The 22,271-nt window shown below is 47.7% G+C and overlaps 1 protein-coding gene across 2 annotated transcripts in view; it reads left to right on the top strand.

Moving 5' to 3' along the window:
* Nucleotides 1-5,046: 5,046 nt before the first annotated feature.
* The window catches only part of LOC123345200 (butyrophilin subfamily 2 member A1-like), a 52,192-nt gene continuing 34,967 nt past the window's right edge, over nt 5,047-22,271 (top strand). Inside the window, exons 1-3 of one of the 2 annotated variants that reach the window (XM_044981907.1) lie at nt 5,047-5,476; nt 10,736-10,852; nt 15,962-16,309. In XM_044981907.1, coding sequence (XP_044837842.1) covers nt 10,747-10,852; nt 15,962-16,309 — 454 coding nt within the window. In that variant the 5' untranslated portion in view covers nt 5,047-5,476; nt 10,736-10,746. Of the gene's footprint in view, nt 5,477-5,579; nt 5,681-10,735; nt 10,853-15,961; nt 16,310-22,271 lie in introns of those variants that run through there. The other variant, XM_044981908.1, reaches the window with a different exon arrangement.

Here is a 22,271-nt window from a genome sequence, read left to right as displayed (position 1 = left end):
CAGACAGACCCCGTGGGGGGATCCTGAGGCTGGATCTGCCAAGGACAGAAGGGAACAGGCTAAGATAAGAGAAGGGTGGGACACTGGGAGAGGGCAGAAGGGGCAGGTGGGTGGCAGCGGGAAAGGGGGTGATTGAGGCAGGGTGAGACCTTGCCCCATGAGGGGTTCTGTACCCTTATCCTGTCACCTGTGTGAGCCAGTATCTGCCGCTAGTGTTACATTAAAAGCAGCAAAGAGTCCTGTGGCACCTTATAGACTAACAGACGTTTTGGAGCATGAGCTTTCGTGGGTGAATACCCACTTCGTCAGATGCAAGTAGTGGAAATTTCCAGGGGCAGGTATATATATGCAAGCAAGAAGCAAGATGTTAGATGAAGTTTTCTAACTTCTCTTCCTTCTCTTTTTAAGAATGAAACTTCCCAAGTGCCAGACAGTTAATGTGTCACTGGCCATCAAGCAACCGTTGACCTGATAAGGGAATGGTTTTAAGGTGCTACCCGTATTATTTATTGCTGTAAAGTCTGAAGGTTACAACAATTCCTGCCTCCAGAGATAAGGAGCTTTTCAATGCAAACTGGTATGAAGAAAAGTTACCAAATACGGAGGTGACTCATGTCCCCTGCCCAGATCTGCTCTGACAGGAAACCTCTGCAACAGGGTCCCCTGCTCCCATGTGAATGGGCTCAGAGGTCTCTGTGGCACTGCCCCCCCTGCAGAGTGTGCTCCATGGATCCGACAGCAGACGGTGAGGAGAATGGATGGGCCAGAGCTGGGGATACCCATCGTCCCTCCCTCAGCCTAGTGGAGATTCACTGGAAAAGGCAATATCCCCGGGGGCTGTATGATATTTTCTGCAGCTTCCCATTCACGGTGGGGATCTCCCTTTCTGGGGTTCCCCAGGTGCAGCTGTGATCACAGGGGACTTCCTGCTAGTGCTGTTCCCTACACGCTGTGTTTCCCAGGGATGGCCATGGGCACTGCCTGGGGCTTAGGGCCTCCTGACTTCCTGCTGGTCCTGTCACCAGCCAGTTTTGGGGCAAGTCTCTGGCTCAGTCTGTGGGAGAGCAGCCCCCACCACTGACAGAGCTGTGCGAAGGGTATTCCTGTATGGGAGCCCCATGGAGACATCCTGCAGCTGCAACCCCTCCGGTATGTGTTACCACAGCAGGGGTGTGATCCCTCCTGCTCTAGTCAGGTTCTTATACTGCACCCATCCCTGTGTGCTCTGCAACCTTGTAATTTATATATTTAGTCTTTCATTAATTTTGGAAGAGTTTAAAAAAGAAAAAGAAATTAACCTTATGGAAAAGTAGAATACAAATGTTCCCAGCAATAATTTGTACAAAAGATTCTGGGGAAATGCAGGGGAGATATTGAGGTATCAAACCCAGAAATCAAAGCAGCTAGGAGGACAAATACAATCCAATGATCCTTCAAAAAACTTTCTGCAACAGAGAAGTGGCTGGGCATTGGCACACACCTGGCTTTCACCACTAGGGCACTGGTACAGTCAGTCAGTAATAGCACAGGACAATGATACATGGACGTCTGGTGACCTATGTGAAGTGAGCTGCTGGGTCTTAGTCTATTTCATAGGGAACTGGTACTACATTGCCTCATCCACTCTCACAACTGGCACCGACACAGATGCTGTTTGAAGTCTCAGCACAGAGACAAAACATCCACTGGACAGGGAAATGGTTTCAAAGAGGTAGCCGTGTCAATCTGTATCAGAAAAAAAAAAGAGGAGTCCTTGTGGCACCTTAGAGACTAACAAATTTATTTGGGCATAAGCTTTCATGTGTTATGACCCACTTCATCAGATGCATGGAGTGAAAAATACAGTAGGCCGGTATAAATATACAGCACATGAAAAGATGGGAGTTGCCTTACCAAGTTGTGGGGTCAGTGCTAAGGAGGCTAATATAGTCAGGGTGGATGTGGCCCATTCCCAGCAGCTTACAAGAAGGTGTGAATATCAACAGAGGAAAAAAATTACTTACTGTAGTGCTAACAAGGCCAATTCAATCACGGTGGATGTGGTCCATTCTCAACAGTTGACAAGAAGGTCTGAATATCAGCAGGGGGGGAAATTACTGTTTGTAGTGACCCAGCCACTCCCAGTCTTTATTCAGGCCTAATTTGATGGTGTCAAGTTTGCAAATTAATTCCAGCTCTGCAGTTTCTCGTTGAAGTCTGGTTTTGAAGTTTTTTGTTGTTGAAGAATGGCTACTTTTAGGTCTGTTAGTGAGTGTCCAGGGAGACTGAAGTGTTCGCCTACTGGTTTTTGAATGTTACAATTTTTGATGTCTGATTTGTGTTATTTATTCTTTTTTGTAGAGACTGTCTGGTTTGGCCAATGTAAATGGCAGAGGGACATTGCTGGCACATGATGGCATATATCACATTGGTAGATGTGCAGGTGAACAAGCCCCTGATGGTGTGGCTGATGTGGTTAGGTCCTATGATGGTGTCCCTTCAATACATATGCGGGCAGAGTTGGCAATGAGGTTTGTTGCAGAGATATGTTCCTGGTTTAGTGTTTCTGTTGTGTGGTGTGTAGTTGATGGTGAGTATTTGCTTCAGGTTGGGGGGGGCTGTCAGTAATCGAGGACTGGCCTGTCTCCCAAGGTCTGTGAGAGTGAGGGATCGTCCTCCAGGATAGGTTGTAGATCCTTGATGATGCGCTGAAGAGGTTTTAGTTGTAGGTGATGGCTACAGGCGTTCTGTTACTTTCTTTGTTGGGCCTGTCCTGTAACAGGTGACTTCTGGGTATCCATCTGGCTCTGTCCATCTGTTTCTTCACTTCCTCAGGCAGGTATTGTAGTTTTAAGAACGCTTGATAGAGATCCTGTAGGTGTTTGTCTCTGTCTGAGGGATTGGACTGTATTAGCATCATTAGCACTGACCCCACCCCACTTGGTAAGGCAACTCCCATCTTTTCATGTGCTGTATATTTATACCGGCCCACGGTACTTTTCACTCCATGTATCTAATGAAAGCTTATGCCCAAATAAATTTGTTAAATCTCTAAGGTGCCACAAGGACTCCTTGGTTTTTTTGGACAGGGAGAGTGACTGACTCAGATCCCTAGAGGGGCCCTGCCCATGGGGTCACAGCCTGTGCAGCTGCATGAAGGAAACCTGGCCACAGACTCTGCTACATTGTTTTATTTAATTGCACCAGGAAATCTATGAATGAAACTGACACCGTGGAGCGGGGTTTTGTCTGATTATCTTGGGCAGCTGCCTGAGTTACTGAAGTTCTCAAGTCATGATTTAAAGACTTTTAAGCAATAACCTTGGAAATGAGAACAGGCAATGACTGCCTGAGTCTGCAGACAGACTGAAACAGTAGCTCTGAGAGGAGTGAAATGCCCCAGACATCTGAGCTAAGGTCCCATGGAGGGGGAGAGAAAAGAACAGCAGAGAGAGAAAATTCAGCTTCTGTCTGTGGGTCTGACTCTGACTCACAGCCTCACTGCTGGAGAATCACAGCACATGGTCTGATCAGCCACTGCGAGGACAGAGCAAACTTGTACCAGCATCCGGCTGTTTAGGTCATTGCTTTTAGTGCCTCTTTCTGGACACAGGCTTACAGCTATTTTGCAAAATATACAGAAGGCAAAAGGAGAGGGACTGGACAGAATAAAAATAAGGCAGGGAAGGAAAAGGACACAGAGAGAGAGGGGTGTGTGTGTGTGTGTGTGTGTGTGTGTGTGTGTGAGAGAGAGAGAGAGAGAGAGAGAGACAAAGTCTCTTATCCCAGGGATGTATCCAGAGTCGGTGGAGGTGGTGATGTCACCTGGGACCCTCCCTGGCTTGGTCTGGTCAGCGCATCTCTCTGGATCAGACCTATGAAGGCCCAAGAGTGTAATAGTGGATTCTGAGGTCCCAAGAGATGGTGGGGGTGGCAGCCATGATGGTGGAGCTCGTTCTTTCAGGCCCACCCAGCTCCCAGTCAGTCAGCAGCTGCTAATTCCCCTCCCAGGTTCTCTTCTAGAGGTCCCCACAGGGGGAGCAGTGGGTGGAATAGCCCATCCCCTCATTATTTGGTTCACCAGCTAGGCCTAATTTCAGGCACACCCATTGTGTTCCATTGATTTCCCATCCCATCCTCCTCATGTTAACCAGGTATGATCTGAACACAGCCCTGGAGTTAAACCAGGAATCTGTTTGTGGGGATTGATTCAGTCTGTCTGTCTCCCAGCAGAGCCGGCGCTCGGCATAAGCTGACTAAGCAGCTGCTTAGGTCCCCGAGCAGCTCAGGGGGCCTGATCTGTGGAAATAATACAGTTAGAATTCACATGGCTGGGTAAGGGCCACCCCCCCACACACACTATTCCTGATAAGGGACCCGCAATGGGGCAGCACTGGCTCTGTTTGCAGCTTTTGTTATCAGCATTTATTGCTATCGGCTATTGTGATGTTTTATCAACTTTAAAAAAAGAACAGGAGTACTTCTGGCACCTTAGAGACTAACATATTTATTTGAGTATAAGCTTTCGTTAGTCTCTAAGGTGCCACAAGTAACTCCTGCTCTTTTTGCGGATACAGACTAACACGGCTGCTACTCTGAAATTTATCAACTTTCTCTCACTTCTCACATCTCGGCTCACAATTCGGGTAGATGTGTAGCTCAATTATCACAATATTACACAGTGAGGGAATTCAGCATTTTCCAAGATCCCACAGAATTCAGGAGGTTTGTTGCACTCAGCCAGGCACCATTTTATTTTTTGTCTCCCTGCCCTGCTGGGACCTGTTTCTAGGGGAAGAGCAGAGCAGCCAGGGCCCAGGAAAGAGGATCTGGGCCAGGCTGTCTGAATAACACCACAGGAGTGGAGGCCCAGGGAGTAGGGCTGGCCCACTGGAGAGCATAGAGCAAAACCCCGTCCCCTGAATAATCACTGGTTAATGTTACATCAGGGAACTGGAATGATTAACATGGCCACTGAGTCTAGGGGCTGCTGCAGCAGGATTTGGTCCCATTCTTGACACAGGGCTGAAGTAATTACAGAGATTCGTAGAGCACAGGACAAACAGCCTGCAGAACTGGCCGTCACCAGGCAACCTGCAGAGCTGAGGCTGCTGGCACGGAAGCTGCTCTCTCACTAGCTCTGTGGGTGTGTCAGAGGAATTTGATCTTTGTGCCATAACCGTCCTGTGAGGCGGATCCAGTCACAGTCATGTTCGATCCTTCTTTCACTTTTGAAGCTGGTGGATGTGCCAAGAGGGGACGGGGCTTCCATTCATTATAAAATGCATTAACTGACTGAGAAGCTCAGGGGCAGGCTGGAGTTAACCCCTGCGGCTCCCTGACCCCTCTGGCAGGATGGATGTCACAGCCTGGGAAAGGGAACCAGTCACTGGGAGCAGGAGCTCTGCCTAGAGGGAATGGCTCTGGGTGCTAGCGAAGCCGGGAGCCCCCTGGAGAGACTGGAACGGCTCCGAAACGACTCCACAGGACACCGCAGGTAGGGGGTCACTCACTGCAACCCCAACTGAACTGCTGCCCTGGATAGCTCCAGGCTGATTAGTCAGACGAGCTGCTGCTGTCAATGGGCCTCGTTCCTGGGATCTGGGGGATAAACTGTCACTTTCCTACTGGGATCGCAGCTGTGGCTGTAGAAATGTCCACACAGATTCAGAGACCTGCCCAGTCCCTTCTCCACTGCCAGGTTTGCGTTTGTTTGCTGTTCTGCTCTATTTACTGACAGGGGTAGGCACCGATTCGCCGCCTGTAATGTTCCTGTGGGGCGCTGTTGGGAGTGTGCGGGTGTTTTCACCTTCAGCTCACTAATGGGACACTCCACAGTGAGAGGGTGAAAGATGGAAGGGAAACACCTGGGGCCGGATTGGGTGCAAGTGGTGCAGCAAGGGAGAAATTTTCTAAAGCTCCTAATGGATTTTGGAGCATAATCCCATTCCCTGTTGACCCTAACTCCTCTGTGTTTGTAAAAATCTCCCCCTCTGAGAGTCAATTGCACCTGTCTGTGCCCACGAGGCCCTTGGCATCCTGGGGGCCCCTCACCCCAAGGGAGAGCTGGTGAGGCTGCTGCTGCCCTTAGGGGGGTTTCTGGCAGGGCGGGGGCAGTTTTACTTCTCACTGGTGCTCTATCAGCGGCTGCCACCGAATGCAGGTGCCCAGTGAGTGACACACACTGTGGCCCACCAGCCCTGCTCTCACCTAATTCCTCCCCAGTGTGGTTGATCGTTGAGCCATGCCAGCCCCTGCAGCCATCCTGGCCTGAGGCAGGTTACAACCACTTCACCACATGACAGTCCAGACCCAGCCAGAGCTTCCATCGGTGTAACATGGTGTGAGCCCCATGTGGAAGGCCACTGCCCTTCACAGCAAATCAGCGTCTTGCAGGCACTGGAGGCCATAGAGGCCTAGGGCCACGTTTCCAAAAGAGCTCAGCTCTGAACTGCTCCTGGTGTGACAGGGCAGGTTTCCGGGGCTCTGAGCAGCCGCAGTTGGGAGGGCAGGGCAGGCGGTGACATAGCCCCTCACTGGTCTGGATTGCACCCAAAATATCACAGACACTGCAGAAACAGGTCACCAAAAAAATGACTTAGGGGCTGGAGCAAATGCCCCACAGTAGGAGACTGAAGGAGATCAATCTGTTCACTTTAGCAAAGAGAAGATTGAGAGGTGACTTTCTGTCATGGATTCACTAGGTCTGATCTATGCTCTGGCCTTCAGCCAGTCCCTTGGGACTGACCTTCTACTGTGCTGGACCACACGATCCACACAATTCCACATTACTATGCGGAGGACCAGTGCTAACAAGGTCAATTAGATCAGGGTGGATGTGGTCCACTCCCAACAGTTGATGAGAAGGTGAGAATACCGAAAGAGGGAAAATTACTTCTTGTAGCGAGCCAGCCACTCCCAGTCTCTATTCAGACCCAGTCTGATAGTGTCAAGTTTGCGTATGAATTCCAGCTTTGCAGTTTCACACTGAAGTTTTTTTGCTGAAGTATGGCAACTTTCAAGTCTGTTACTGAGTGTCCAGGGAGATTGAAGTGCTCTCTTACTATTTTTTTAATGTTACCATTCTTGATGTCTGATTTGTGTCCAGTTACTTTTTTGTGTAGAGACAGTCTGGTTTGGCTAATGTACATGGCAGAGGGGCATTGCTGGCACATGATGGCATATATCACATTAGTAGATGTGCAGGTGAACAAGCCCTTGATGATGTGGCTGATGTGGTTAGGATCTATGATGGTGTCACTTGAATAGATATGTGGGCAGAGTTGGCAACGGGGTTTGTTGCAGGGATTGGTTCCTGGGTTAGTGTTTTGTTGTGTGATGTGTAGTTGCTGGTGAGTAGTTGCTTCAGGTTCAGGGGCCATCTGTAAGTGAGAACTGTCCTGCCTTCCAAGGTCTGTGAGAGTGAGGGATCATCCTTCAGGATAGGTTGTAGATTGTTGATAATGTGCTGGAGAGGCTTTAGTGGGGGCTGTAGGTGATGGCCAGTGATGCTCTGTTACTTTCCTTGTTGGGCCTGTCCTGTAGTAGGTGACTTCTGGGTACCCGTCTGGTTCTGTCCATCTGTTTCTTCACTTCCCCTGGTGGGTATTTGTAAGAATGCTTGATAGAGATCCTGTAGGTGTTTGTCTCTGTCTGAGGGATTCGAGCAAATGTGGTTGTATCTTAGGGCTTGGCTGTAGACAATGGATTGTGTGACGTGTTCTGGAGCCATTTAGGTAAGTATAGCAATCAGTAGGTTTCCAGTATAGGGTGGTGTTTATGTGACCATTTGCATGGTAGCATCTAGGAAATGGATCTCTTGTGTGGACTGGTACAGGCTGAAGTTGATGGTGGGGTGGAAATTGTTGAAGTCCCGGTGGAATTCTTCAAGGGCCACCTTCCAGAGCCAGTGCAACCTATTAGGCGATATAGGCAGTCACCTAGGGTGCTAGGATTTGGGGGGCGCCATTTTCTTCGGCGGCGACTGCAGCAGCCGGATCTTCGGCCCACCGGTCGCCGCCGGCAGTTAGGTGGAGGGACCTGGGGCGGGGGAGTACAGGGAGGTCTGCCTGCAGCAAGTAATGGAGGGGGCGGCACTCTACTTGCGCTACAGTGATGACATCTCATCATCTGGACTCATGGAAAAGAAGCCCTCGAGGAATTCCAGCGTGATTTTAACAATTTCCATCCCACCATCAACCTCAGCCTAGACCAATCCACACAAGCGTTCCATTTCCTAGACACTACTGTGCTAATAAGCAATGGTCACATAAACACCACCCTATACCGGAAACCCACTGACTGCTATACTTACCTACATGCCTCCAGCTTCCATCCAAGACACACCACACAATCCATTGTCTACAGCGAAGCTCTAAGATACAACCGTATTTGCTCCAATCCCTCAGACAGAGATAAACACCTACAAGATCTCTATCAAGCATTATTAAAACTACAATACCCATCTGCTGAAGTGAAAAAACAGATTGACAGAGCCAGAAGAGTACCCAGAAGCCACCTACTACAGGACAGGCCCAACAAAGGAGATAACAGAACGCCACTAGCCATCACCTACAGCCCCCAACTAAAACCTCTCCAGCGCATCATCAAAGATCTACAACCTATCCTTAAAGATGATCTCTCACTCTCACAGATGTTGGGAGACAGGCCAGTCCTCGCTTATAGACAGCCTTCCAACCTGAAGCAAATACTCACCAGCAACCGCACACCATACAACATAAACACTAACCCAGGAACCTATCCTTGCAACAAAGCCCAATGCCAGCTCTGTCCACATATCTATTCAAGTGACACCATCATAGGACCTAATCACATCAGCCACGCCATCAGGGGCTCGTTCACCTGCACATCTACCAATGTGATATATGCCATCATGTGCCAGCAATGTCCCTCTGCCATTTACATTGGCCAAACCAGACAGTCTCTACAAAAAAGAATAAATAACACAAATCTGACATCAGGAATCATAACATTCAAAAACCAGTGGGAGAACACTTCAACCTCTCTAACCACTCAGTGACGGACTTGAAGGTGGCAATTTTGCAACAAAAAAACTTCAAAAACAGACTCCAAAGAGAGACTGCTGAACTCGAATGAATATGCAAATTAGATACAATTAACTCAGGCTTAAACAGATACTGGGAATGGTTGGGTCATTACACTAATTGAATCTATTTCCCTATGTTAAGTTCTCCTCACACCTTCTATGGGTCATCTTAATTATCACTTGACAAGTTTTTTTTCTCCTGCTGATGATAGCTCATCTCAGTTGATCAGACTCTTCCTGTTGGTATGCATACTTCCACCTTTTCATGTTCGCTGTATGTATAAATATTTCCGGTCTGTGTGTTCCATTCTATGCATCCGAAGAAGTGAGCTGTAGGTCACGAAAGCTCATGCTGAAATAAATTTGTTAGTCTCTAAGGTGCCACAAGTACTCCTGTTCTTTTTTCAATGGATTGTAGTTTCCTCAGGAAGTAAGTGGTGTCTCGAAGAGAGCTAGGAGTTCTGGTAGCATAGGACCTGAGGAGAGAATCCAAATAGCCAGACAATCCTGCTGTAAGAGTGCCAATGCCTGAGATGATGGAATGACCAGGATTCCCAGGTTTATGGATCTTGGGAAGCAGATAGAGGGTGTGTCTGTGTAGATTTGTTCCTGTGATTCTTCAGGGAGTTTCTTGAGTAGATGTTGTAGTTTCCTTTGGTACTCTTCAGTGGAATCAGAGGATAGTGGCCTATAGAATGTGGTTTGGAGAGTTGCCTGGCAGCCTCCCATTCATAATCCGACCTCTTCATGATGACTACAGCACCTCCTTTGTCAGCCTCCTTCATTATAATGTGTTCTCACCTTCTCATCAACTGTTGGGAGTGGACCTCATCTGCACTGATTGAATTGACCTTATTAGCACTTGGTCCTCCGCATAATTATGTAACACACCCACCTCTGCATGTTTTTATATATCTGCTCATTGAAGTTTCCACTTTATGCATCTGATGAAGTGTGTTCCAGCCCACAACAACTTATGCACAAATAAATTTGTTAGTCTTTAAGGTGCCACAGGACTCCTCATTGTTTCCATTGATATGTGTTGATTCCAGCCCAGACACTCTGAGTGGCTCTGCATCTCAGATCTCTGGCCTGTTCAGCCTAGTTCCAGTGAGAGAAGCAATTCTTTCCCCCAAAGCAGTAGTGATGACAAGGGGAATGATAGAGAGTCCTACTGATAGTTCATAAAAATATTTCAGTAAAGTTCCCCATCTGTCACACCTTCATGGAGAAAATACAGGGTACTAAGGTTCTCTTTAATATAGGGTAGAAAGGCATAACAAGAACCAATGGCTGGAAGTTAAAACTGGACAAATACAAATTAGAAATAAGGCACAGAATTATAACACTGAGGGTGATTAATCATTGGAACAAACTACCCAGGAAAGTGGTGAATTGTCCATCTCTTGCTGTCTTCAGATCAAGGGTTGGTGACTTTCTGGAAGATGCTTTAGTCAAATACAAGTTTGGGCTGAGCACAGGGGTAAATGGGTGAGAGTGTTTGGCCCATGGCACAGATCAGACTAGATGATCTAATGGCCCCTCTGACCTTAGTCGATGAATACTGGGAAGTGGGCTAATGTAAACGTAACTGATCCATGGACCAGGGCTGTGAAAATCAGACAACCTGGCGCTGTCACTGTGTCCAACTCACTCGCTGTCTGGTTTGTTATTTCTCCTGTTCCCCAGACCAAGCTACGATGATGGGGAAGATTCCCTTGTTCTCCGCCGGCTCCACAGTGAGCTCCGCTCTGCCTGGCTACGTCGCTCTCTGCCTCACTCTACAGGTTCACAGGCTGGTGTCAGGTAGGAGCCTCGCTGGGTTTGCTGCTGTTGGTATTGCTGGTCGTTAACATAATAAATAATAATAGGAGATATACCAATCTCCTAGAACTGGAAGGGACCTTGAAAGGTCATTGAGTCCAGCCCCCTGCCTTCACTAGCAGGTCCAAGTACTGATTTTTGCCCCAGATCCCTAAGTAGCCCCTCAAAGATTGAACTCACAACACTGGGTTTAGCAGGCCAATACTCAAACCACTGAGCTATCCTTCCCCCCCTAACATCCATCTCACACCGTTGCCATCTCTTACAAACCACATCTGCTCAACTTGTCAACAACTAGTACCATGGAGAAAGCACAGGGCACAGCTGGGTCCTCAGTAACCATGGTTACTATCTATACAACATCATGTCAGGCCTTGAGGCTACATCCATCCTACTGTTCTGGCTGCTTTCTGGCAACTTCAAAAACAGAACACAGTGAGCACCACTACAGGGCTCGCAAACTATTTAAAAAGTCACTTCCAATTGCTAGACACTGCACTGCCAGACCGTATACCTCACAAATCAAGTATCAGAGGGGTAGCCGTGTTAGTCTGGTTCTGTAAAAGCAGCAAAGAATCCTGTGGCACCTTATAGACTAACAGACGTTTTGCAGCATGAGCTTTCGTGGGTGAATACCCACTTCTTCGGATGCAAGGCATCCAAGTTGAGCAGATGTGGTTTGTGGTTTGTGGTTGAGCAGATGTGGTTTCGGATGCAAGGCATCCAAAGAAGTGGGTATTCACCCACGAAAGCTCATGCTGCAAAACGTCTGTTAGTCTATAAGGTGCCACAGGATTCTTTGCTGCTCTCACAAATCAGACTCTTCAGCCATGGAGGAGTCCTGAATCCTAGACTCTACAGTTTAGAAGTAACTACACACAACTCATTCATGCTGCAGTAGACACATCTGACTAGGACTCAGAGCTAGACCTCATCTCACAGTGAGGATGTTTGCTGGCTTTTTCATCCCATGTCTTCCGTGAACCCCTTAAAGCAGTGGTCCCCAACCTTTTTTGTCTGGTAAGGACAAGCAGCGTCATCCAGAGGCATCACTGCCGAAATGCCGCCGAATTTCGCCGGCATTTCGGTGGATGCTTATCCGCTGGCCAGTACGCGGGTGCATTTAGATACCCCCACGGGCACCATGGCACCCGCAGGCACCGCGTTGGGGACCCCTGCCTTAAAGTGACCCCCTCCACCCCCGGGGCTGCCTCCACAGCTACTCGAGCATTTCGGTTCCCTCCTACTGTGGTTTCCATCCTGCTAATTTGACTGGCTCTCTCTGAATGCTGTGTCTTGCCACTGAGACACCCCCCCACACTACCCACCCCTTCCTGTGCAGTTCCACAGTGACTAGCTCTCTGTTTTCTTCACTTTTTTATCTGCTTCCTTCTCCCCTCCATTATCTGGCCTCTGACTTTACCTTTGACGCCATTGTCTGTGTAGTGATGATCTGTTTTCATCTCTTTACACCTTGCTGGCCTTTACACCACCCCTCCTGCAGATGAGGAGGCCTCTGTTCTGGAGCAGCAGGAAAAGGCCTTGGTGTGTCAGAGACCCAGGACCATTATCCCCAGGGCACCCACGAGATGTGTTGAGCCCTATTCAGAGATAATAGGGACAATGTCTAACACTCACATGTGAACTCTGCGTGGCAGATATTGCAGCCACATGTGACATTTTGGGGACTGTTGAATTCACTTTATGAATGTTCTGTGTATTTTTGTGTCTCTTTTATCCATGGCCTCTATACATGTTATATGTACCTTTGTGGGCTGGGGATTATAATCTACGCCATGGGGGAGAGTTACCCCACCTCCCAGCCCCACACACTGTTTCTCTCTCACACACATTCTCTCACACTCTCCCCACCACACACTGTGTCTCTCTCTCACACACACACTGTCTCACACTCCTCCACACACAGTCTCTCACACTCCCCCTACACACTCTGTCTCTCTCTCACACACACACTTGTACTACTGTTGTTGTTATTAATTCTTGATACTTCCTGTCGAAATGCACAAGGCACATATATTCCCTGTAATTTTATTCTTTCAAAGTTCCTTAAGGATAACAGTGCTGGTTTTTTTTTAAAACGTGTCTGTGCATTTCATAATCTTATTTCCCTCTTATGCTTAAATTTAAGTCTTTGAGTAGTGAGTTCTAAAATGCACAGCCTGTCCTGGCTGGAGTAATTCTCATTAGTACTTTTATTATCATATTGTGCTTTGCCATTCATTATTTAAAGTGGTACAATTAAATAATAGTATCCTTCTAAAATGTAAATTTAGCTTGTACTCACCTTAGCAGTGCCAGTTTAACAACAACAACAAATGCTAAACACGTAACTTTAGCCATTGTGCAGAAAGTCACTTATTTTCAAATGGCATTTTTAGTTATATCTGTAAAATAACTTACAATTCATATGAAAATATATGTGGTTCCAAGTCTGATACTAATAGTAATGATGGAGTCAAATGTTAGTGAGTCAAGTACATGACTGTGATAGGTAAACATGAATGCAAAAGTAATTAGAAAACTAAATTCCCATTGGTAATAAAAGAGAAAAAAAACTTTTTCTAAATTAAGTAAATACTTTTTTAGTGGAGTGAAGAACAATTGCCTAGAATAGAGTAGATAATGGCAGTAAAAGAGATTGTGTCTGTTAGCGAAAGTAAGCAGATTTTATTTATTTTTATTTATCTCTACTAAAGATAGAGCACAAAGTATCAAACTTGTGTTTCTTATATCTGTGTTAAAGCTCCAGACCTGTTAGCTCAAAGTTTGGGATTGGGAATATTTTGCTCTATTATCTCCTGATTGTTCTAAATTTACATATACATTTTAAAAGTGGCTTTAATTGGAGTTTGTCTATTTTTTTTCTTTCCTTTTATATGTAACCTTTCTGCCAGGTGGAGTCGGCAGCAACCAGGGCCAGGTTCAATATCTATGGGTTCCTCTTCAACAACCCAGAACTGGTTCCAGTCCCACTCAGTAACCTGGGCAAATTACACACCACCCCTGGGCGCCTCTGAGAGACAACACTTCCCCACTCACAAGCACAGAATCTGAGTGTAGAAAAGAAATTTAATGAAAGGAGAGGGAAGTCAGCCGACGTTAATTAGGGAAAATGCCACAAGCAGGATTCATAATCATAAAACTGTGAGCAGGATACCCATCCCAGAGTGTGTAGGGCAGTGTCTTCTGCTTCATGTTCTTGAGTTCTACAACCAAAAGTTCCTTTTCTGAGCCCCTCTCTGCTCTCTCACTCCACCCCACTCCACTCACAGTGGTTGTCCTTGGTCAGTGAGGAATCAGGGTCAGAGGTGCATCTGTGTAGGTTCACCTCCCACCCAGGGAAGAAGACACCTGGCTTGATTTACCATCTAAGCACTTGCTCTGACTAGTTCCCCACCAGCCCCCATTCCTCTTGCCAATCACCTGTGTCTGCTGTGACCTGGGCAGGTTGGTCTCTTAAGGTTTTATCCAGCTCTTAGTGATTGTCAGCTCTGAGGCTGGGCAGAGACACTATCACACCAGAAGTGATTATCAGCTCTTTTAAACACTAAACAACAAAAGGCTCCTAATAGAACCTATTTAGTATTATCTTTGAACCATGGGGAGGAACAAGTTAAACCAGACCAGGAACCCTTAAGAAGCAGCACATCTTCTAGCTAAAACACTTGCCCCTATTACTGCTCTTTTCCCGGAAAGTGCTGGCATTCCAGCCCCTGGCTTAGTGAGGTCCTTTCAGGTCAGGGTGACCTCTCATTTGGGACAAGTTAAGCACAGTTCTGCTCCCTTCTACTCAGACAATAAAGACAACAACACTGATAACAGCATTTCACTACCCCTGCATTCAGTACTAAAGTGATCTGTAACCCAACACCAGCCACAGTTGATCACTTGGAGCTGCACAGCTCCTGTCTGCTAGATATTTACACAGAGTAGGTGTGTTCATGTAAATACAGTTTGCTCCTGAAGTCTCTCCCCGTCTCAGCTGTCAGGGGAGAGTTCATTCAGACCCTGCTTACCTCTAGGAAATAGATACAGTGCTCCTGTCAGCTAATTACTAAGTTATATATAAAAAAAACAAAGCCTGGCATTTTCAGGTACCTATATAGCCCGTGGAATCACAGTTAAAGTTGCCCCCACTCCCCAAAATCAGAAATGGCACCCAGTGAGCCAGGAGTGGCCCACAGGGCTGCGGGCTCTGGCAAGATGCAGCCCCTGTGTGGTAGTGTAAAGCCTGCCTTGAGCTGCAGGCTGAGTGCCAGGCACCATGAGTCATAGTAGCAGTCAGGGTAGCATTGTACCATATATCACACCAGCCTTACTTCTGTGCTGCGGCTGGCAGGACTGTTGTCTTCAGAGCTGGGCACCCAGCTGGCAGCCACCACTATCAGGACACCCAGCCAATGCTGGAGCTGAGCTCTAGCACCTCTTTCAATATAAATTAAACACTTGGGTGGGGCAAGGAGGTGATGGGGAAGTGGGAAGACTGTGGGTGCCAAGAGATGGGAGGAGACACCAAAGACTTTGAAATCTACCAGTGAGTCCCATGTGCCAGATGAGAATCCTTTGGCACAAGCATAACGCGTGTTCAGACCTTTGATTGGTTTATGGTAACTTTTCTCTGTCAGGCTTTTCTCCTTATATGTTCTCTGCTTTGGAAGAGCTCTTTGGTTATTGGTAGCCGCTGGCACAAGCTGTTCATAGCCCTGAGAGAGAAAACAAAGCACAGATGCTGGTCTTTGATCAGGCCTGCTGGGAAAACCACAGTGAATTGAGTGGCCTGAAACCCTAGTGTGGAGGGAGAAGGCCGTGGGTCCCTGTTCAGAGAGAGGTGATGGCTGGAGGCCTGAGACCTAAGGAGACATTCCTTGAGCAGACCACAGAGGGGTCAGAGGTGCAGTTACCCCAAGCCTGTGACTCTCTGAACTCACAGACATGTCTAGGGCACTGCATGGGGACATGGTGTTCACTTCTAACCCAGGGTGCTCTCTTACTGTGAGTCTTACTGCTGAGTTAATGCCACCCCCAGCCACTTGCCAATTTAATTTCCATTTTCCTTTGTACATTTTACAGCACAATTCACAGTGACTGGACTTAACCATCCAGTCACTGCCTCCCTAGGGGGTGAGGCCATCCTGTCCTGCCACCTCTCCCCCAGGATGAGCGCTGAGAACATGGAGGTGAGATGGTTCCGATCCAAGTACTCTGAAGTCGTGCATCTGTACCATGGTGGGCGGGATCAGTACGGAGAGCAGATGCCGGAATATGGAGGGAGAACTGAGCTCTTGAAAGACGACATCACCAATGGGAGAGTTTCCCTGAGAATACGGAATATCCAACCCTCTGACAATGGGCAGTACACGTGTTATTTTGAGTCCAGTCTCTCTTATGAAGAAGCTTTATTGGAACTGCAGGTGGCAGGTCAGCAATTTCTTCTGATACTTTGACGTCTTTAACAGGGTAATAAGTGGAGTCTGAGGGGTCATTGTGAGATGACAGTTGACTTTTCTCATTATAGTGGGTCAGTAGCTCTGCTCTGGTTAAGGTTTGTTCTAGTTCACTGTTTAACAGCTGCTTTTTTCCTAAGGCTCTAAAATTCACACTCATACTCAGATTGTCTTGAACATTTCTGTGGCTCATTGGAGTCTGGGGTACAGTTAGTGGCCTAAATTTGAGGTCATTAGAGCAGTGGTTCTCAACCAGGGTTACATGTATCCCTGGGGGTACACAGAGATCTCCCAGGGGGTACATGAACTCATCTAGATATTTGCCTAGTTTTACAACAGGCTACATAAAAGGCACCAGTAAAGTCAGTACGAACTAAAATTTCATACAGACAATGGCTTGCTCATATTGCTCTATACACTATACACTGAAATGTAAGTTCAATATTTTATATTCCACTTGATTTATTTTATAATTATGTGGCAAAAATGAGAAGTCAGCAAATTTTCAGTAACAGTGGCTGTGACACTTGTATTTTTATGTCTGATTTTGTAAGCAGGTAGTTTTTAAGGGAGGTGAAACTTTGGGGTACGCAAGACAAATCAGATTCCTGAAAGGTTAAGAGTCACTGCACTTCTGCTGACACAGCCTACAGACCTCAGCAGTCCAGTGAGACACATACGTGATCCCTCTCGTCATATCACAGTGACCTGAGTGACAATCTTGCCAGCCTGATCTAACTAACCCCTCCCCCAGTCACTACAGCGACTCCGAACACGGGGAAGGCAGTGGCAGATAGATGCTGGCATCCAAATCCGAGAAACACAACGCCAGCAATGGCACCTTCCTCGTGCCTGTTTATCATGGCACCACCCTCACTGAACTGCTCCCCGTGCCTATTGCCAGTCCCAGGAAGCAGAATTCAGGTTGCAGGGCTGGGGCGCTGTGTACTATTACTTTGTATCTCTTGGGTTTTAGGAATGTAAGTTTAGCTGCTCCCTGCATTTGGAACGGCACCAGGCTCTGCTGAAAAACTGTAATTCTGCACTGGGAAGTGCTTTGTGGGAATTAATATGTAACTATAGAGCCCTCATGGCCAAGATGGAGTCTGCTCTGCAGAGCGGCTCTGGTCAAGAACAGGCACACACTGGAGCACAGTGGGGTAACTCCCTTCCACCCCAGGGGCACCTGTTCTGACCCCCCTGTGTAAATGCACACACCCCGGAATAGATCATAGGAAAGGGAAATATTTATTTACAGAGGAATGAAGGTAGAAAAACAACAGGGGGAAAATATGGGAGCCCTGGTAAAACAGGTTACAGTCAACCCAAGGACTCATAGGCCCAAACACAGTGTCACAAGGCAGACACCAAGGTCTGTGTCTACACTCTGAGTTCAGGAGTCCTGGGTCGAGTTCCCATGCAGCAGTGAGTCTTGGGTGCTCCTGGTCGTCTTTGACACCAATTAATTTTCCACAGCAAACCCCTCCAAGTGCCCTCTTCTGCTGCTCTTGGCAAAGCCCCACAGAGCAACAACGTCCCCAATTAGTTAACTAACAGCCTCCCACCTTAATCCCAATGCAAAGTCACAAGCTCCAGTACTCACAGTCCTATACAGCTCTGAGTGACAGCAAAACTGGGTCTGGCTCTGGTTTGTCCTTCTCGGATGATTCCTCCCTGGCACAGTGCTCCTCCTGGCTCCCATCCTGGGATGTCCCCAGCCAGCCACTTTGTACCTCCTAGGCTTTGAGCAGGTTCTCAGCTGCTTCACCAGGCGAGGGCCCATTCACTGTAGGCCTCTTGTCAGGAGGTACAGACACACACGCCCTCTTGCTTTCCCTTTCTCCACTCTCCTTCTCTTGGAACGCCCAACACTTCCTCTGCCCAAGAGGGTCACAAATGTTTGTAAAATTATCTTTGTAACTAAGTGGAAGTAGTGGAAGACTTTAGCCTTCCTGCCCATCAGTTAAGCAGTGCACAGCTCCTTCCAATGGTCCTTCTGATCCAATCCTTTGTCCCTGCTGAGAGGTGTTGTTTGTGTTCAGTAGAGGAAGAACCAGTCTCTTGTTCCTGCTCAGGAAATTGCAGGATTATGTAGCAGCTCCCCACAATTGGTACAGATGTGCCAAGACTACTTCTATCCCTGCTTTCCCTGCCAGCTCAGGACTTCAGCACCCTGTCTTGTTGAGCCAGACACTCTTATCTACTTCAACAAAGACCCAGAGTCTGAATTACCTGTCCCAAAGCTGCAGGTTTACCTGAAAACAGCTCACAGAAGTGTGCTTGTCTTTAGCACCCAGGTGCCCAACTCCCAGTGGGGTCTAAACCCAAATAAATCCGTTTTACCCTGTATAAAGCTTATGCAGGGTAAACTCATAAATTGTTCGCCCTCTATAACCCTGATAGAGAGATATGCACAGCTGTTTGCTCCCCCAGGTATTAACACATACTCTGAGTTAATTAATAAGCAAAAAGTGATTTTATTAAATACAGAAAGTAGGATTTAAGTGGTTCCAAGTAGTAACAGACAGAACAAAGTAAGTCACCAAGCAAAATAAAAAAAAAAGCGCAAATCTACATTTAATCAAACTAAATACAGATAAGTTCCTCATCAGTTCCAGAATGCCCCCTTTTACAGACTGATCTCCTTTTAGCCTGGGTCCAGCAATCACTCACACCGCTGTAGTTACTGTCCTTTGTTCCAGTTTCCTTTAAGTATTCTGGGGCGGTGGGGTGGAGAGGCCCCTTCTTTAGTCAGCTGAAGAACAAAATGGAGGGGTCTCCCAGGCGTTTAAATAGACTCTCTCTTGTGGGTGGAGACCCCTCCTTACCCTGTGTAGAATCTAGTCACAAAATGGAGATTTGGAATCACATGGCAAGTCACCTGCCCATGCATGACTCAGGTCTTGTAGGCGGCAGCCATTACCCACATGCTACCTTGAATGTCCTCAGGTAGACTTCTTATGTGGATTGGAGTCTTCCAAACTCTTATGTCTGTTAAATGCTTCCTGATTCAGCACATTCCTTTCTAAAGGAGTGACCAAATGTTCCAACTAAGGCTACTTAGAAATCAAGCAATTATACAGCCGATGTTCATAACTTTGAACACACAAATGTTGCCTGCATACAACTAGGATGAACATAACCAGTAGATCATAACCTTTACAGAGATATGTTACATGGCATATGTAGCAAAACTCTGTTCTAGTTATATCATACATACATTTATAAGCACCCCCATTAAGCCTTACGGGGTACACTGTCACAGTAGGCAATATGAAGCATGTGCACATAAGCTAGAACACCACTAAATGAGAGGCAGCGTTAGCCAGTGGATAGCGCAGTGGACTGAGAGTCAAGGGACAGGGGTTCTATTCCTGCCTTTACCACTGAGCTGTGCATGAACTTGAGCAAGTCTCTGCACCTCTGTTTCCTCTCTCACCCTTTGTCCATCTTGCCTGTTTAGACTGTAAACTCTTCAGGGCACAGGCTGTCTCCTGTGATGTGTGTGCAGTGCCCAACACACCAGGGCCCCAGACCATAGGCACCGACTCCGTGGTTGCTCTGGGGCTGGAGCACACATGGAAAAAAATTGGTGGGTGCTCTGCACACACCGGCAGCTCCCCACCCTGCCCCCCCACCCCAGCTCACCTGCTCTCCACCTCTGCCTCCTCCCCTGAGCCTACCATGTCCCGTTTCTCCCCCTAGCTCCCAGCACTTGTGCTGTGAAACAGCTGTTTCACTCAGCAAGTGCTGGGAGGGAGGGTGGAGGAGGAGGAATGCGGCACGCTTGGGGAAGAGGCGGGGCCGGGATTTGGGGAAGGGGTCCAATAGGGGCAGGGATGGGGCAGAGGTGGGGCAGGGACTTTGGGGAAGGGGTTGGAATGAGGGCAGGTCAGGGGCGGGAGGGGGCTTGATCACCCACCGGTGCCAGGAAAAGTTGGTGCTTATGCCCAAGATTGGGGCCTCTAATCGCTGCTGTATGACAGACAATCATAGCCAATAATTCCAAAACACTTGTAATTTGTGTATTTCATCATTTTAATTTTAATGCACTGACAATGTTACATTCTACTTAAAATCCTTCTAGCCACTCACTCCCATCCACAGCACAATAACTATTAACTGTGGGTAACCTGAGCTGCCAATCATGGCCATGACTGGATATTACTTTATAACCACAAGGCATTCCCTTGTGTAATGTACATGTAACCCACCACACTTTGGTTACACAAGCACCCACTGTAATTCCATGTTACTCCAGGAACAAAGAGGGGCATAATAACACGTGAGATTAAATATACACATTTGGACAGTCATGGATGCTCATAGCCTGAATTTCTTCCAGACTGGAGCAAGACACCACAATGGAGTAAAGCTGCTCAAACTAAAACAATCGTTAGGTTCATAAGAGGACAAGCTGAGAGTTAACTGAGACTCCTCATAAATCTAGACGCAATCTTATCATTATATCCAACGCGTTGCAAACAACAACAATGAAATTAGCATCAAACATACAGATTTCTTCACTACCAAATTGTTCACACAGAGGCCCCAAATCCTATGCCTTTAAAACATACATTACTGACATGGCATTAATATCACCACTGAGCTGAACAAACAGCAAGCACCCAGTTCTTCCAGTAGGCTGATATCCTTGTCATTGTGGTTATCTTCTTGCTGCAATGAGTAAAACAGGCCTGTGACTATCAGTGCTCAGGGTGGAGATCTGGTATGGCTGACACTCCCTGAGCCTGGCTAAACTAACTTAAGATTTTGGCAACTTTTTTTCTTCATACAGTAAACGCTGTTTTATCTGGCACTTCAGCAGCTAGAAAGCTCTGTAAACTGTCATTTCTGATCATCATTGAAATTGCAGTTTATAATCCGCTTGGCGCAGGGCTGGCAGGGGGTTGGAGCACAGGAGGGGTTATGGAATGTGGGCTCTGGGACGGAGTTTGGGTATGGGAAGGGGTGCAGGGCTGGGGGTTGGGGTGTAGGGCTGGGGCACAGGCTCTGGGAGGGAGTTTGGGTGTGGGAGGGAGCTCAGGGCAGGGATTGTGGGATGGGAGGGGATGCAGGGTGCCAGATTTGGTGGCTCCCCCTCGGGTGGCTCCCTGCAAGCAGTGACCTGTCCCAGCTGCTGCTAGCAGAGGGGTGGCCAGGAGGCTCTGCATGCAACCTCAGCCCACAGCTCCCATTGGCTGCAGTTCCCTCAGTGAGGGGTGGGGGCAGCACACGGAGCCACCTCCCATGCATCCATCTAGGAGCAGCCAGGACAGGTCACCACTTGCAGGGAGCTGCCTGAGGTAAGTGTCCCAGGATCCGGCACCCCGTCCCCTTTTCTGCTCCCCAAAACCCTGCCCCAAACCCCCTCCATCACCCAAACTCCCTCCCAGAGCCTGCGCTCCAACCCCCAGCCCCGCACCCTCTCCTGCACCCAAACTCTCTCCCTTAGTTAACTGGAATTTTTCACTCATTGGTACCCCCCATTGCCCCAACATGCCGGATAAAACAGTTTTTACTGTATTTGGGAGTGGAATTGTCCCCCACCCTTGGAGATGCCCTACTGAGCTTGCTGCAAGGGCTCATGAACTTTTCCCTTTGTTTACCTGCGAGTCCCCAGCTAGCTGGAATCAATGGGCTGTTTAAAAGGAACAGAAACAGAAGCATGGAGGGTTACATAGAATTTTCACATCAGGCCTTTTAACCTCAGTCCTTGTCTGTGGCTCTTGGGCATTTCCTCTGAGTCTGTCAGACCAAAGCCGTGTGAGTCACACCCCTGCTCGGTGAGCACTCCACAGCCTGTGCAAGAATCCCATATGGGGAAGGCTCCAGACACTCGTAGCTTCTTTGTCTCTCTTTGTAGGTCATTTTCCTTTCTAGGATGGTCTGTGTGAAATTTCCAAACAGCCTAAGGGCCTCTCTGCACACACACT

This window comes from Mauremys mutica, chromosome 12 (genome assembly GCF_020497125.1).
Source record: "Mauremys mutica isolate MM-2020 ecotype Southern chromosome 12, ASM2049712v1, whole genome shotgun sequence".
Classification (NCBI taxonomy): Eukaryota; Metazoa; Chordata; order Testudines; family Geoemydidae; genus Mauremys; species Mauremys mutica.
This window is presented reverse-complemented; position numbering and strand designations above follow the sequence as displayed.